An 18,238-nucleotide genomic window follows, 5' to 3' on the forward strand; every position below is an offset into this window, starting at 1 on the left:
ACACACACACACACACACACACACACATTCTCTTTTTTCCTTCCCTCCCTTTCTTCCTTGGAGCAGGGAAACACTGAGCCTCCCTATATTTCAGAAGGCAAAGGGAGAAATGGGGAAAAATACAAATTTAGATCTCAAAAATGAGCCTACCATCACAAAGTTGTTACCTTTTTTCTGCTTCAAAATGGCTGTCAAGTTCTCTAAAGCCAGGGTAAGATTGGAGTGCTTTATTTCTCTTAAGTGGGAACTTGGGGTGAAGGCTCAGTGAGTGACTCAGGTTTTTTTTTTTTTCCTCACAAATGAGAGTAAGAATAAAGTCCCAATATCTTTAGTTTCTCCGTCTTTGGATAACTACATAAATGTAATAGACACAGGCTGACACTGAAGATATTTTGAACTCCATTTAGAAGGTTTTCAGCAATAAACTCTCCTTCTTCCCAGTGGGTATGAGGTTAAATGTTTAATTAAACCAAACTTTTTGGTATTAGGACCATTTTACACTGTTGCAAATTATTGAGGGTCCCACGGGAACTTCTGTTTATGTGGATTGTATCTATTGATATTTACTGTATGAGTTGAAACCAAGAAATTTAAAAATCATTAATTAAAGACATAAAAGACTTACATAAATATATTAACATAAATAACATATTTTATGGAAAATAACTATTTTCCCAAAAAACAAAACAAATTTAGTAAGTTGATTGAGTGGCATTATAATTTTTTTCCCCAAATCTCTCTACTATTTGTCTCAGGAGAAGACAGCTGGATTCTCACATCTGCTTCTGCATTCAATCTATTGCGATAGGTTGAAACATAGGAGGAAAATCTATCCTCACAGAGATGTGTTGTTGAACCCCTCAGGGGCCCCCGGGGATTCCTGAACCACCTTTAGAACTGCCAGTTTAAACAGATAATTTACCAGGGTATGTGATAAGTTCTAAATGAAAAGTTATCTTTTAATAGAGAATTTGAATAAACCTGTGGGTGGAATTAGTTCCTTACGAATAGACTAAGAAATTATGAAATCTTATATAAAGTGTTTCCAGTGTTTTTCGCACATTCCTGTGAGCCCTGAGGGTACATAGGAAGTCCTCAGTAAACATTTAGTGTATTGCGTTGATATAAAAAAGTCCATAGCAGTGCCTCTGACATTATAAAAAGTTTACAGGACGGCTTGCTCTGCCATGTTACTTTCTTGAATCTCTACACCGCTTTAGGAGTCAGCACGCTTTTTCTGTAAAGGGCCAGATAGTAAATATTTTAGGTGTTGTAAGCCATATGGTCTCTGTTGCAGCTACTTGACTCTGCCCTTGTAGTGAAAAAGCAACCTTAGACAGTACTTAATAAATAGGTGTGCTCGTGCTCCAGTAAAGCTGTATTTACAAGATAGGCGACGGGCTGGATTTGTTGTTGATTCTTAGTTTGCTGACTCCTGCTCTAGTTGTACATCAGAGTTATAACCTTAAAACTATTTTTTCCTTAAGTCCTTTGTCTTGACTATGAAAATACTGTTATTGATATTCAAGAGAAAAACCCGACTCACCAAAGTTGAATTCCTTCATTTTTATTTCATGACACATCTGTGGCAGTCAGCTTCCAGTGGTTTAACTGCAGGAAAGCTAATGAATCCGAAACAGTCCTCCAGAAGAGTGGCCAATCATGGTCAGGTTTGAAGTGTAGAGTGTTAATTTCTAGAACCGAAGGAGATGAGCCATAAAGGGTTCAGTTGCTTTAGGGTTTATTCCTTTCCTGGGTGTTGGTTTCCAAGGAGAGCCAGTTTTCACATTTCTCCTTAGCTGGTTTAATAGTTTTGAAACACAGTCCAATATCCCCCAAATCCAGTGGAGACAGGCATGTTATAACTTCATTTTTACTTGTAGGTAGATGTGCTCTGAAATCTCAGGTGTGGTGTGCTCTATGGATATGCTTTTCATGTTGTCCCTCCCTCCTTACAGAAATACAAAGAACACGAGAAAGACGTTGCCATAGAGGAAATCGATGGCCTCCAACTTGTGAAAAAGCTGGCAAAGAACATGGAGGAGATGTTTCACAAAAAGTCTGAAGCAGTACGGGTGAGTTTCCCTGGCTTCTAAGACACAAAGGCAGATTCAGGGAACTGGCATTGATGAAGCCAAAACATGCTAAAGATTTTCAGAATCATTGAAATCCAATTTTCAAAGGATGAAAATTGACTCAGCTATTTTGTAAACACTTTTTTTACTTCAGTCTAATTAACCAGGACAAGCAATTACCAGGGGCATGATTGCCCTTTCCATGTAGAGTTCAGGCGCTAGCTTGTGTCTCTGCCTCCAGTGGCGGTGTCATGGATTGTACAACTACCGGGTGTGGGCCTGTGCTGGGTGATGCATTCACTCACTGCCAGAATTGTTAAAAGGCACATTGTGGTTGGACCAAGCAACTATAAAAATTTCGGAATTGAAAACCTCAATGTGGTAAATGATATCTAGATGAAGTTGGAAGTTTTCCTTTCCTTTATTGGAACGTTCCTGAAATTATAATTTTTGTTTTGACTGGTAAGGGCCCCCTGAGATATCATATCATCAGCAGGACAAATGGAACTGAGGTGTGTATGTGTACCATGTTGGATTTCCAAGGTGGCTTCCGACTTTAAGCCTTTGTTTTCAACTAAATGGGATATTTTATCTTCTGGATTTAGGACGTGCAAATGTTGCAACATTCTACCTTAACAGTAGTAGTTGGGTAGTCCCCAATTTACAGTGTATTTGAGTTACAGCTAACAGCATTTACGACCATCCATTTTCTGTTGTTGTTGTATATCTTATAGTTAGTAATATGTACTACATACAGTGTTGCAGTGTGTGATTTTGCTGCTGTGATCATTCTCATGTCAACCCCTACAGACAAATAATGATTGGATTTATAAAGGTACAGGTAATAAAAGTCAGTAATACTGAAAATTAAAAAAAAAAATAGTCTTCAACTTACATCAGAACCAATTTATGATATAGTCACACCAGAATAGAACCCCATCCCCTGAGAGTATGGGCCCCAGACTGTTTTAACTCAGCACCGAAGTCACTCCTGAGGTTCACCCTTCAGCCAAAGGTTAGACAGGCCCATAAAACAAAATGAGATTAAATGGGCACACCAGCCTAGGGGCAAAGGGGAGAAGGCAGGAGGGGACAGGAAAGCCGGTAATGGGGAACGAAAGGTCGAGAAGGGAAGAGTGTTGACATGCCGTGGGGTTGGCAACCAATGTCACAAAACCGTATGTGTATTAATTGCTTAATGAGAAGCTAATTTGCTCTGTAAACCTTCATCTAAAGCACGATAAGAAAATTAAAAAAAAAATAGAACCCCATTGTAAATCAGGGACTAACTGTAATGACACAGGATTATGGGAAAACAATCTGAATAGTCCTTTATTTCTAGGTATAGTTCACTTACCTTTCAATTTTATTACCTCTAGAATCACTTTTTATAAAAGACGACTCCCTACCTTAGCTTATCTCTAGTTCAGTTGGCCAAACCAAATTTTCGCAACTGATTTCTTCTTTAGACCCGATAATCCCACTCATTTGCTTTTCTCTCAAGCATTTTTGTACTATATTGATCCAGGGAGGGGGGAATTGTAACTCAGCGGATAAGAGCATGAATTTGACCTGAATTCGGTGCCTGCCTTTGTCACTTATTAAGCTTTGCCCTTTGGTAAAACATTTAGTCTCTGTGAGTCTCAGTTTCGTCCTCTCACACAAAGGGAGTGTGAGGATCAAATGAAGTTACGATTTTGAACGTCTTAGCACAGACCCTGCCCATATACATATACAGCGCTCAGTGATTGATCACTGCTGCAGCTGCCACTTGATTATTCATTTAAATGAGATGAGACTTCTTGATGGGAACTCTAAAGTGTCTTAGATGAAAAAAAGTACATTTGTCTTCCACTGAGATATTGTGGCATCTAGCACTGGGAGCTGCCTCGCAGCCCCTAAAGTGACCTTAGGTCCCCGTTAAAGCAAATGGCCTTCCTCACAGACATGATAGTTCTTCACATCTAACAGTCACAACCTGAAGTAAAGCAACAACCCAAAAAAAAAAGGCCTACCACAAATATTATTATCTATTTATGACACCTTTTTATTGGTACTTTTAGAATATATTACTGCAAAGTATCAAGCAGGAAAACAAAAAAATCACCTAAAATCTCGCCACCCAGTTGGAAACCATGGCTTGCGTTGTGTTTTCCTTCCTTTCAGTCTTTTTTCTTTGTGTTTCTATGCATGTACATGGGTGTGGTTTTTTTTTCCCCAAATTTGCAGTTGTATTGCCTGACTTATTTATACCATTATAGTATGAGCATTTCTGTGTCCTTGTATTTTTTGATTTTCTCAAAAAGCTGCATAGTGTTCCAGTCTGTGGGCATGTCATAATTGATTCAACTGTTATTCTTTGTTTGGATGTTAAGTCATTTGCAATTTTTGATACAAAAAATGCTGCAGTGAATCTTCTTGTGTGTTAGTAACAGATCAACTGACTGAGCACCTTCTCTGTGTGGAGTGCTCCTGTAAGGGTTTTACTTGTGCTGTCCTCACTCAAGGAGCCCTGGTAGCACAGTGCTGAAGTGCTTAGCTGCTAGGCTGTTAACCAAAAGGTTGGCAGCTTGAACGCACTAGCTGCTCCATAGGAGAAAGATGTGGCTATAGCTTCTCTATGAGTCAGAATCGACTCAGTGGTACCTGGTTGTATTTCATTTTTGTTGTTGTTTTCTGTACTTATTGATCTTACCCTCCTAATGGCCCCATAATGAAGGTCACTATTATTGTCCCCACTGTATAAAAGAGGAGCATGAGAGGTAGAAGTTAAGTAACTTCTAGGAGGCCACGTGGAAAATGAAAGGTGGATGTTAGGAGGCTTTATTGACTTGATAATATGTGTACCTTTGTTGAGTTCACTGGGAACCAGGTGCTGTGTCATGTACTTTACATATGTCATCTCATTGAGTTCTTACCTCAGCCCTAGGGGTGAAGTACTCTTGATGTCATCGTTTTAGAGACAAGGAATCAGGCTTGGCAGGGTGAAGTAATTTGCCCAGGACACACGGGCAGGGCTCAGTGGAATTCCTTTGGATGCTGATGGTAGGACTTCTGTCTTAGTTATCCAGTGCTGCTGTAATGGAAATACCATAAGTGGGTAGCTTTAACTAACAAGAATTTATTTTCCCACAGTTCAGGAGGCTAGAAGTCCAAATTCAGGACATCAGCTCTAGGGGAAGGCTCTCTCTCTCTTGGCTCTGGGGGAACATCCTTGGCTTCAGCTTCTCTAGAGTTCTCCTCGGCATTCCTTGGCCGTCTCCCTGGGACATCCATCTTTCCCCCATTTTGTACTGGCTTGCTTCTCTCTTGTGTCTAATCTGCTCTTTCTTCTATCTCAAAAGTCATTAGGTTTAAAACACACCCTATACTGTTACGGGGCCTTATTAATATAACAAAGAAAACCCTATTCCCAAGTGGGATTAGATGCACAGGTTCAGGGGCTAGGATTCTAACACCTATTTTGGGGTGGGGGTGGGGGGTGCACAATTCAGTGTAGAACAGCTGCAGAGCCTCTGTGCATATCTGGGTAAAGTGTTCAGCACAGGCAAACAGTAAGCAGGCAGTAAATGCTGCCACTGCAGATTGAGGCGTCTTTCCCAGTGTGCATCTCACAGTGAGGGAGTGCCTGTGTAATGGCAGCAGGGAGCAGGAACTGGATTTAGCATCTTGGTATTGTATTTGCATTTGGTGTCTTTGCATTGCCTGATTTTAAAACTTTTTTGCTGTAAATTAGTGAGGTCAAAGAAGCCAGACTGTTTGATATGGTTGGTGTGATTCCTTTGAGAAGGGAAAAATAAGTCACTTTGTTTGAATTGAAATGTTCCCACAATGAAGGCAGGGAGGACTCTTTGAAATGTATATTTTATGTATCTTAAAATAAATATACAAGGCCCTTTGTGAGCACACTTGATGCCATAAAATCCCTGTATGTGGGTCCAGTGATACATGGAGCTCCTTCCCCTGTCGAGATTTTTAACAAGAATGAGGTTTGCATGTCAGGCTCAGGTCGGTCTGGTCTGGAGGCAGCTTCATTGTTGAGAACCAGCATGGTCCCTGTTGTGAGCTGAAGGGCTCTGTTGGCAACAGCCAGAAACCACGTGCGTGGCCTTTGGAATGAGATGCAGTCCTCACTGAGAGACCTCCTGAATGCTGGTGTGTGTGGAGGCCAGGGGGGGTGTGGGTGTGACTGTTTTCCTGGCTCTAACCATACCTCTTATTGAATAGGAATGGTTGCTGTTTGCCCTTGCTGTTTGTGAAGATTCAAAGAGTAAAGACCTCAGATCCTTCTGGTTTGTCCACAGGTTTGCAGTGGAGTCCTTGTTTGTGGGATACGCTGCAAGGCACCGCTGTGCATTGGGGCCCTTCCTTGCTAATGTCACCCTCAGAGCAGAGACCCCCCTTCTTAAATAAGCCAGGAATCACAGAAAGCCCTATCTTCTCCTTGCCATATGTCTGAAGTAAATGTGCCCATTATATAATCTCAAATGGCCCAGGAGAAGAACGGAGTTCAGAATTTATCACTGTGACGTACCATAGCACAGGAATCTTCCATTTCTAAGCCCCTTCCCTACCCCCACCCCTAGCAGTTTCAGCGAGGTCAGAGGTCTTAGTGCCTTCACAGCTGCGGACAGGGTTCTTTCCTACCAATGACTGATTTAGAGCCAAGTGTTCGTCAGTGGTGGGGGTTGGGAGAGAACCAAAGGGGGAGAATATATATATGTGTGTGTGTATGAAAAAAACTGACTCATGAAGAACACCGATTATTAAAATTTCCATTGATGTATGTAAAATATCTATAAGGAAGGCACTAGCCATTCAGAAAATGGCAATAACACCTTTCACATGTGAAGGTAGGTTCAGTTAGTGCTAGAAAAAGTAATGAAGTACTCCGGTAACCCAGTCCTTTAACATAGCCTGTCATCTCTTAGCTGTTAAACAGTGTTGATCTTTGTCTCCTCTGGCTTGATTTCATCATTTTCGCCATCACTTTTCCCAGTGATTCGTTGAATCAGAGTGATTTTATCACACTCGTCCCCTATTTGAATTGCTCTCCACTCTGCAATTACCCTATCACAGAGAGTCCCATTTTCTCCCCGTCATATGTCTGAAGTAAATGTGAAACCTAAAGTGGCCTGCCCATTACATAACCTCTGTCATCTGGGTGGTAATGGACTATATGTAACTTTTTTTTTTCCTTCATTCTAACAGATTACTCATAACCTTAGCTTTAATAATTGCCACTAACGTAATGGTTCTGCCATCTTAGTAGTATTTGTTAACTAATGTTTCCTAGCACTTTTTAATGCCACTGGTGATTTGAATAATTCTTTTCAAATCACCAGTGGCATTTTTTCAAATCCACATTCCGAAGCTAGCTGTAGAATGTTCTAACATAAAGTCAAATTGGGTTTGAGGCAGTGAGGTTACTCCTTCCTTTTGTGCATAGTGAGAGTGCCCCAAGGCATCATTGTCCCAACTTTTTGTTCAAATGTATTCATGCTACCAAGCCCTCAATTAATGCTGCCAAGGAACTTGTCAAGCTTTAAGTACTGAAGAATGGACAAGAAATGGAACCTATTTGCTTTTAGTTCACTACCATCTCAAGGGAGATATTCTACTTGCTGGATGTGGAGGAAGTGATATACATCTGTCCTCTGACAACTGTGGACCCCATGGGCGGTTCCTTAGTGGCACCTGGAAATGCTTGTGTCTGTGTCACAAGTCAGAGCTCGTCTGGGAGGTGGGTGGGAGGTGAATGGCACAGCACCCTGTTTCCCTGAGTTGCTGATGTTGAGATACTTTGCCTGATTTGAGGGCAAGGAGAAGGCAAAGATGCGTGTTCTCTGGCACTGCTGATGTGAACAGACTGCCCCCAGCCTTTCCTCCACCAGGAGTAGCAGGAGTCCATGGGTGGTGCAGATGGTTAAGTTCTTGGCTATTAACCAAAAGGTTAGTGGTTGAAACCCACCCAGAGGCACCTGAGAAGAAAGGCCTAGTGATCTACTTCTGGAAAATCAGTGACTGAAAACTCTATGGAGTACAGTTCTACTCTGACAGACATGAGTCACCGCCGTGAGTTGGGGTGGACTCACTGGCACCTGGCTGGAGTTTTTTGGTTCCAGAAACAGCACAAACCGGCAAACAGCTGGAAGGATTATTTGAGGCTCCAGGCAATTCCGAGCAGTCACAGCCTAAAGTGCAGTTAAAAAAAAAAAAAAAGTGCAGTTAGAGGAGAATGAGGGAGTAACTCAGTGACTGCGGGAGTCTCTGACAATGGCCATGTCCTTTTAAGGCAGATTTCAACACAGCCAGGGGGAAGTAACATGCTGAGATTCCAGCACAGTCCGTATAACCAAGATGAGCAGCATAACCTGAAGGAAAAAAAAAGTAGGTAAACTAGAGATGGCAGCAGGACTTGGGAGCATTTATAATTTTGTGCTAGTGTTCTCAGGATGACTTGTTAAGGGTGAATTCTCCAGGTTGGTGTCTGCCTTTGGTTGTGTGGAGCAGCCCTGTAGTCATGCTGATTTGGGCCAGAGTTATTTATTTTTTTTTTTTTATAATCGCAGCCTGTCTTTCCAGGTCTTACTGGTTCAGCGCCTGGCCCTCTCTCACTTTGCTCTTTTGTGGTGTCCAAACTTCCACAGACTTAAACACCTTTCACAATGAGAGGGGATTGTTTAGTGTTGTCTTTTTTTTTGTTGTCTATCGGGCAGATCCCAAATAGGCAAAAAATTAAGTATTTTATTTCCTATTCAAATTTATTTCTCCCTAAAATAATGAGAAGTGTCAGAAAGAATGAACCCCACCGGGGACTGTGGAGAGACATAAAAAGCCAGTTGTAGCTCAACTCACTGAACGAAGAGTCTGTTGTTTTCAGACCTTGGGTAAGATATTGAATACATTTTGAAAGCACGCTGAAGCTCGTACCTGTAAATAAACTTAATCCTCTTTCACTTAGTTTCTGATTCACGTTGATAAGATGATAAATCAGGCACTTGAAACAGAGTGTTTCCCTTAAAAAGAAATACCCCTGCTTCTTGGGAAAAGCTAGAAGAGACTAGATTTTATATGACGTTTTCCCCCTTCCTGTAGCTACCTGCTGTTCCTTGCAAAACTGATTCCCATTATCACTGTGCTGGGGAAAGTAACTGCTCTCGTACAGTAATTCAGTCTCAGTGCGTCCATGCATCAGTTCACCGCTAGGGCTGTCTCTGGAGAAACCGGGACTTGAAAGCTTTTTATCGAGAAATTCCACATGCAGCAAGACGTTTTTCCTAGGTAACAAATATCAGTATTTGCACTTAATAAACATTTACCTTCTCAGAAAAAGCGATTTTTTTTCACCTGCAGAAGAGATTTACGCCGATCTTCCAAAAAGCTAGAGGGTACTATTAAAGCGACTGTCTCTAGTGTTTTTTGATGGCTGCGCGTCTACATATGTATGATTATAAGGCATGTCTAGGTTTTCATGTAAATGCCCACTGAGGCATGAAAAGCTGGTGCACCCAAGTAAAGCATGCTCTATACCAAAAATATAAGCTCTATAAGGGATTAACATCTGTAGGGACTATATGAATACATTTATTTGGTTTAAAAAAAATCATCTGTAGATGTGAAAATTGTTGATTTTGTGTACTTTCAAAAGGGTACCTATTAACTTGGAATGAAAATGATCATTTTATTTCTAAACTTGTAAATTGAAGAAAGGTTCTTAAGATAGAACAAGTTCTTCCTGTCTAATATGTCTTCTTAGATGATAAGGACTCTTTAGCTGTGAAACCCAAAATGAGCTATTATCGAGGTCTTCAGAGCTGAATGCAGCCTACCATTGCGGGGCTTGTCCACCGTTCTTAGGCGGTAGATGTGGCTGGACAAATCTAAAAGATTTTTGTCTTGTACCTTGTGTTCATTTCTCATCTCAAATTTTTAAAATTGTTTTTTTGAAAGAGGAGTAAATTTGTTTCAGAAAAAATAGTATGTTTTGAAGTCACAGATGAAAAAAGAGTAGTATTTTTGAGGTTGATGTATCTTGTGGCCTACTTGCTTGCGCTTTTTGTGGGGGGTGGGGCAAATTGGATTGTAAAATCCTCTGTCCACCTGTCACAAAAACTGGGAGCAGAAACTTCAAATCAAGGTACTTGAAAACCAGCGATAATCTGGATTCACCAGCTTTGATGAAGTAAGCAAATGGTTATTGGTTAATGGTTGAGGGCAAAACCACATGAAACTACTTGATCTTTGTGGGTTTCACCTCAAACCAGGTTATGGTTTCTTACCCACATTGTAAATCAGTAATTGCCCGTGCCCTGGTGAAGATAAGCTTCTTGCTAAGGGAAGAAAGGAGAGCTGTGGCACGTTTTGTATGTGCCATTTCATCTCCTGCCTCCTCAGGTTCTTTGTTTTCTATCAACCTTGCAAGTTTGATGTTGGGTTGGTTCAGTGAATTGCATCCCAGCTTTCCTGTCTATTCTGGTGATGTTGGCCTGTAGAAGGATCTCCACTTGGTGGCTAGAACTAGTGTGCCAAACCCTCACCAACTCACGGTAATTTGTCCCTTTCCTAAATACTGGACTAAAAGCTGTCCATTTCTAGAGCTTTATGGAGGACTAAGTTTTGGGTTTTCTATGTACGTCACTGTAGTGGTTTGAATGGTGGCCTCCAAAATATATCTCCATGTCCTAATCCATGGAACCTATGAGTGTGACCTTTTTGGAAAAAGGCTCTTTGCAGGTGCAGTTGAGTTGAGAATGTTGAGATGGGGAGAACATCCTGGATTACCCAGGCAGACTCTAAATGCAGTGACAAATGTCCTTATAAGAGAAAAGCAGAGGGAGATTTGAGACAAACGAGGGGAAAAGACATGGACACACAGAGAAGGTGATGTGAAGACAGAAGCAGAGACTGGAGTGATGTGGCTCCAAGCCAAGGAACCACCAAGGACTGTTGGCCGTCACCAGAAGCTAGGAGCATTCTCAGTTCTCATTCAGAGTCTCTGGAGAGTGCATTCCTGTAGACACCTTGATTTTGGTCTTCTGACTGCCTTAACTGTGAGAGAATAATTTTCTTTTGTTTTAAACGTTCTAGTTTGTGGTAATTTGTTAGAGCAGTCACAGGAAACTTATACCCTCAACCAGGGTTGTCTTTTGTACTTTTTGTTTTGTTTTTACTGATTAATACAAGTAATACATGTTCATTGTTAAAAAAAAAAAAAAAAAGAATATGCAGAAAATAACAAAGGAGAAAGAAAATATCACAGCACCAAGAGGTGCTAAGAGGTACCCAGAACTTTTCAATACCTTTTATTTTTTTAAAACATCTTAGTTTCTGTTTTTACAGATTTTTTTTTATTTATGCATGGATGTATGCCTGTGTGTATACACTTTGTATAATATTGGATCATTCTTTTGTGTAACCAGTTTTTTAATTTTTTTAATTCTACAACATGTGTGGTTGTCTTTCTAAGCCAATAAATACCTATTCCTATCCTTTTTTTTTTTTGACTGTGTAATAGTCTGCTTTCTGAAAGTTCTAATGAAGCAGTTCTCTCTTGGTGAACACTGATATCATAGCCAATATTTCACTATTATGAGCAATAATATAGTAACCTCCTGTGCGTACAAACTTTTGTCCACTTATTTGATGCATGTACTAGGATGTATTCTGAGAAGTGAAATCAAGCCTTTTGGTTTATCTTGCTGTATGGGCCTCCAGACAGCGTGTGCCTGCTTGTGCTCCGGGCTGCTTGCTTGAAGGGGTACCATTTCTCCACTTTCCTCTCTAACATTGATTCATACCAGCCTTGTGGTCTTTGCCAATCTTACAGGCAAAAAGAAGCATCTTATACTTTCTTTTCTTTAATTATTTACCATTTGGCCCAGTGTGTCTCTTCTGGCTCCTCACTTGACCTGTACCAGGTTCGAGAAAAATTGCATAATGTCACAGAGCATGAGTTTAAGCAAAGGCCAGTGTCACAACAGAGGAGAAGGCCCAGGGAATGATCTCATCATCTGACAGCACGGTGTGTAAAGCCCTGACCGCCCTTTTCCTGTTCTTTCCTTGAGAGGGAGTGTCAAGTATCTTCTGGGGAGGAACAAACTGACTAGTACAAAGCTGCCTGGACTTGGGATGCCAGTTGTTTGGAATAGTTGTCTGGGAACACCAGTGACTCTACACCTGGAGACTGTGGTACCCTGGGGTGTTTCAGACCACCTTTTTCTTTATTGTAGGAGAAAATCCCTAGTCCCAAGGGGCACTGGACTTGGTGTAGCCTTTCCCATTGGGAAAGGGCCCTGTTCCCAGCTGGCTCATTGCCCAGGCACCCAGACTGAGCACCGGGGCCATTTTGGTTCACATCTGCTCATCCTGTCACATGAGAAAGCCAGCCATCTTTTTAAATGTTTATTGGCTCTTCCTCTTTTTTTTGGTAAATTGCCTGTTGTTAGTCTTTTCATTATTTGTATTGTACAGTTTATTCTCTTTGTTATAGCAAGTTCCCCACTCTAGCTCCAGTGCCTCTCACAGCGTCTAAACCTACAGCTAAGTGCTCCATAAACATTTGTTGATTGACTCACAGACTTTACGCTTGGAGTTAGGATAAGTTGAAGTTAGGATGATAAGGGCTACAGCTTTTCCCTTTGTCCAGAAAACCCCTGCATGGGGAAGGGAAAAAAAAAAAAAAAGTATTTCTCTTTCTCAAGCTAACTGCAGAGAAGCTAAAGGGCTGATGGGTTTTCTAAAACCCTTCACTGAGTATTCCAAGTAAGTGAGCCCTTTGTGTGCCGCCCTAAGTCAAACTTAGACTCTAGTTGTCTGCTTCAGCCCAGTCTTTCCCCATAAGGCCTCCTTCACGAACTAGTGAACGGAGGAGTCAAATGGGCAGAAATCAGGCCAACTGCTCTGAGTGGAAATACAAGGCTAATGAACTTCTATCAACCCGTTAAAACCCATTGCAGTGGAGTCAATTCCAACTCACAGCAACCTTAGAGGGACAAAGAATGCCTCTTTTCCTTTTTTGTACTTTCCTTCCCTTTTACTTCTCCCTTCCCTTCCCCCTTCCCTTCCCCCTTCCCTTCCCCCTTCCCTTCCCCCTTCCCTTCCCCCTTCCCTTCCCCCTTCCCTTCCCCCTTCCCTTCCCCCTTCCCTTCCCCCTTCCCTTCCCCCTTCCCTTCCCCCTTCCCTTCCCCCTTCCCTTCCCCCTTCCCTTCCCCCTTCCCTTCCCCCTTCCCTTCCCTTCCCCCTTCCCTTCCCTTCCCCCTTCCCTTCCCTTCCCGCTTCCCTTTTCCTTCCTTCCTTTTTTTATAATAGGTTATTTAAAATATTTTTTAAATTGCCTTTCTATGGATGAGAAAACTATTTGACCTAGAACTCATTAACAAAGACTTCTGATTCTTGGAAAGGGGAAGGAGGAGGAAGTTAAAGTCAGCACTGGGACAGGAATTACTTAGCAGGGTAATTTATGGATTTCCTTGATGGTCTTCTCTGTGCCTGGCTTGAAGGATTGCTTGGTCTTAACCCTCAGGCAGGTACTAGAGCTAGAGCGTGTACCGCCGGGCTTGCCAAACTTGTCTCTCCATTCAGCGGTTGGTAAACACGGGCAGCTCATTGCCCCCAAGAATTGGAACGAGCTGATATTATGAGCAGGCTCAAGAGGGTTTCCATACATTTGGGAGTGATGGCTCCCCTGAGATGTCATGAAGGACACTTCTGGAGAGACGCTGAGAGTGCTTGACTGATTCTCCCACTGTTGGGCTTGGTGTTGTCCCAGTGGTTGAGTGGCTGGGTCAGAGCCCCCATCTAAAGCCCCCCACCCTGCCCACCCCTGCTATCACTTTCTATCATAACATCCTGCTTATTTCCTTTATCAAACACATTGAATGTCGTACTTGTTCTGTTTATCTCAGTGTTGACTTGTTCATTGCTTGAGTCCCCATTGGAATACCAGTGTGGTGAGGGCAGGGGCCATGACGATCTGGTTCACCATTATATCCCCAGGACCCAGGCAGGGTCCTCACTAAGTGTTTGTGGATGAATGAACTCACCATACTGGGAATGAATGCCCCGGACTGGGGGAGACTGCCTGGTCCCCAGGATACGGGCTGGGTGAGGTCCCAGGCATTTTTGTGGCCCCAACCAAACAATTCATTTCTTCTGTGTCTCACAAGTGTGGTTTGGATTTAGTTTATGTTGTACAATGAAAAAGTAACAGAAAAAAAGTAATTCCTTTTGCATCCAAAGTGAAATGTCATTTAAAATCATATTTCCCGTTTTTATTCTGTATTTTTAGTCTCCATTTACAAAATCCAGTTTTGAAGGATTTCCTGCCAATTTGGTCAAGACTGAGTGGACCACATAGGCTGGAGAAGACTGCTAGTGGCCGCTGGGGCCCGGTGTGAAATTACAGGGCTGGTTCCTGCCTCTTGCCCAAGTAGTAATTACACGCCATCAGGGAGCCTACGGGGAGACACGGACTGGCCCTGTGGTGCTCTCTAATGTCCTCCCCTGGTGTGACTGGAAGAGCTAGGCTCACGTCTGCAGGTGGAGGAAGGGCAGGATACTGTCTGAACTAGTGGGTGGTGGAGGAGTCCTCACGGCAGGCTTGTATGAAGATGCAGGCTTGAGTCCTGATTTTTCAGAGTATTATGTTGTTTTGAAACACCAGAGCAGGTGGCAAAATAATGCCACCTAAAAGAAATCTTAAAGGGTTAGTGAGCAGCAGAAAATTATGGGAGTCACCAGAGTGTCACCAACCAAATGACAGAGTAAAGCCATAATAATAACAACAATAATAGTAATAATAATAAAAAGACCACGGCTTCTCTTGCATTGTATACAACATTGTGTAAATATTGTATAAATTACTGGCCACAAATTAAAGGTTTTCAGAAATATTTTGAATGCATATTTAGCATGTTTAACTGGGGATGTGCTGGCAGCATCCGTTGTGTTGTTTTGGGTCTTGATTTTGCTCAGTTTCCCATATGGAGGTGAAGAGCAGCTGGTCTCGCAAACATAGCGAGATTATTTACATTTCCTAAATTAGGTTACAAGGGGAAAATGAAAAGGTAGTTAGGGACTCGTTGGCATTTCATTTGCACTGCACTCAGCCGAGGGATGACAGCCCTTGTGAGTAATCAGAGTCTTTGTTAAAAATCAGCTGGGATATCATTTATTGCACCCAGGCTGTACTGGCTGCTTAAACAGACAAGACGCAATGCTTTGTCATATCAGGGACAAATGTGGATCTCTTTTCTTTGTGTGCTTTTTAATTAATTGTGTGTGTGTTAGTTGGAGAGGAAGATCACGTGCTCGGGAGAATGCTTCCATAGCCTCCTTCCTGTGTGCCTGCAACTCCGGGATGTCTCATCAGGTTGTTCGACGGGATTTTTTCCTGGTGCCTGTTGAAGTCAATGGTGGGCATCACAAAGCAGACTCCTCATCTAGATCACAGTTGAGAGTTGCTTATAATGTTGCAATATCAGTCAATGATGAAGAGTCTACCTACCCCAAGCATGTGTCTCTAAAAACCTCGTGCTGGGCAAAGATACCGGGTCTCAGCATTCTTACCAAGAGGAGACTACCAGGACCAGCTACAGACAGCCCATGGACAAAGCCCCAGGCAGGAGCACCGACGTGCTAGCTGAAGAGCAATGGCCTGCAGGCAGCTGTTCTACTAGACAAACGGTGACCTCTGTTAGGGTGCCCATTGAGTCAGACAGCCTTGCCCCAGAGGGCTCAGTGGATCCCTTCTTTTCCTGTGCTGGGAGCCTAGCAGTGTAATCACTGTGGCCATGGGCTGTACGCAAGACTTGGTGTGGTCCATGTGGGAAATGAGAGTGGGCTGCTGAGGCCATACATGGTAGAGATGATTTTACTCTACGAAAGTGTGTTCAGACAACAAAAGGTGGGGTCAGTGGCCATTCTCTTAAAGCTGTGTGTACGGGTAGGGGAGGAGATAAGCAGGGAGGGGCAGGTGGAGGTAGGTGGGCAGTGGTGCACCAGTGCTCACTCACCTGTTAATTGCCTCAGTGCAGGTGGGGAAGTAAAAGGGGGCACCTGGATCAGAGTTGTAAACCTGTGGCCCCTGGGGCAGCCCTGGCCATTGGCGTGTTTTACTTGGTCCACGTGGGCTTTAAGAAAAAAAAAATGAAATCACATATAAAAATCTAAAGAGACATAAAAGATGCAGATTTAAAGCTTGAAAAAATGGGAGGTGTAGCCACTCTGGGTTCCCATTCTCACATGCAACCATCAGCGAAGTGTGCAGTTTGTGGATTTCCAGGCAGTCACTTATGTTGCCACTCTTGACTCCAAGAGTGAGTTTGCAACCCCTGGATCAGTCCCATCAGGGTCACAGACCCCTTGAGGGAACACAGCAGGGTCTCTGAGCGTAGAAGTTTGACAGCTCATAGGCAGGGTACTTCCAGATTTTACAATTCACTTTATAGAAAGTAGAGCTAGAGTCTTCATTGTGGTTGTCATCATTATCACCATCGTAATTGCTGTATTGTTAAGTGCTTCTCATTTGCCCAGCACTAATCTGCCAAACACTAAAAAAAAATTTAAATCAGGAAAGGTATGCCTCAGGTCTGTATCCTTTTACCATACTTACTCAATCTGTATGCTGAGCAAGTAACCTGAGAAACTGGGCCGTATGAAGAACAGGGCATCAGGATTGGAGGAAGACTCATTAACAACCTGTGATATGCAGATGACACAACCTTGCTTCCTGAAAGCAGAGGGGACTTGAAGCACTTATTGATGAAGATCAAAGAGCACAGCTTCCAGTATGGATTACACCTCAACATAAAGAAAGCAAAAATCCTCATAACTGGACCAATAAGCAACATCTTGATAAATGGAGAAAAGATGGAAGTTGTCAAGGATTTCATTTTACTTGGATCAATGCCCATGGAAGCAGCAGTCAGGAAATCAAAAGGTGCATTGCATTGGGCAAATCTGCTTCAAAAGACCTCCCTGAAGTGTTAAAAAGCAAAGATGTCACTTTAAGGACTATAGTGCGCCTGACCCAAGCCATGGTGTTTTCAGTCACCTCATATGCACGTGAAAGCTGCACAGTGAATAAGGAAGACCCAAGAAGAATTGATGCCTTTGGATTATGGAGTTGGCGCAGAATATTGAATATACCATGGACTGCCAGAAGAACAAGCAAGTCTATCTTGGAGGAAGTACAGCCAGATGGTGCTCTGGAAGCGAGGATGGTGAGACTCTGTCTCACATACTTTGGACGTGATATCAGGAGGGACCAGTCCTTGGAGAATGACATTGTGCTTGGTAAGGTAGAGAGTCCGTGAAGAAGAGGAAGACCCTCAGCCTGATGGACTGACACAGTGGCTGCAACAATGGGCTCAAACATGGCAATGATTGTGAGGATGGTGCAGGACTGGGCAGTGTTTCGTTCTGTTGTACATGGGCTTACTACGACTTGGAACTGACTTGAGGGCACCTAACAACAACAACAATCTGTACATATATTAGCTCTTTTAAATATTACAACTCTATGAGGTCAGATTCAATAGATTTTTGACTAGGCTCTGAGGGAGATGGTTCATAGGATATCGGGTAAGAAAGCATTATGGGAGTCATGGAATTTTTTTTTTTTTTTAAGTTTGTGAACCGCTGGGTGGGCCTATTTCTGAAATTTTCTTCACCCCTAACATTTGAGATTTTTAGCACTTGTTTTAGGCTCTTACCCATAAGAAGTTTTATTTGTTTTGCTGTGTATTTTCTCTCAATCTCAAAAGAAAAACTGTTCAATGTAAATAATTTCAAATCTGATCTCTTTCATAGATTCAGGAAACAGAAATCCAGAGTGATACCTCTCTCCCTCAAAACCCCCACCCCACCCCCAGCACACATAATGAATAATGACTGAGACACTATCTCTCATGTGGAGAAAAGGGTGAAAAATGCTCCAAGTGGCCACATTTGAATATATAGCACTTATCTCTCTGTGCAGGCACCTTGTAGAAAAATAATTCATCCAACTTCATTCTAGAAAAAAAGGAGCATTAAGCCTTCATCAACAACATAAAGAGCTTACCATGGCAGGGATGGGACAATAAAGGAGTTATTTTAGCAGAATTAACAGGAAGAAATTAGCCCCACGTATCCTTCCTTTTTATCACAGTGTGGTGCAT

The 18,238-nt window shown here is 42.4% G+C and overlaps 1 protein-coding gene across 4 annotated transcripts in view; it reads left to right on the plus strand.

Annotated features, from left to right (window-relative positions):
* The window catches only part of CACNA2D3 (calcium voltage-gated channel auxiliary subunit alpha2delta 3), a 1,053,043-nt gene that overhangs the window by 223,358 nt on the left and 811,447 nt on the right, over positions 1-18,238 (plus strand). For all 4 annotated transcript variants that reach the window (XM_049863210.1, XM_049863213.1, XM_049863211.1 and 1 more), the window contains exon 3: positions 1,959-2,075. In XM_049863210.1, the coding sequence (XP_049719167.1) occupies positions 1,959-2,075 (117 nt within the window). The remainder of the gene's footprint in view (positions 1-1,958; positions 2,076-18,238) is intronic.

This window comes from Elephas maximus, chromosome 20, assembly GCF_024166365.1.
Source record: "Elephas maximus indicus isolate mEleMax1 chromosome 20, mEleMax1 primary haplotype, whole genome shotgun sequence".
NCBI classification, from domain to species: Eukaryota; Metazoa; Chordata; class Mammalia; order Proboscidea; family Elephantidae; genus Elephas; species Elephas maximus.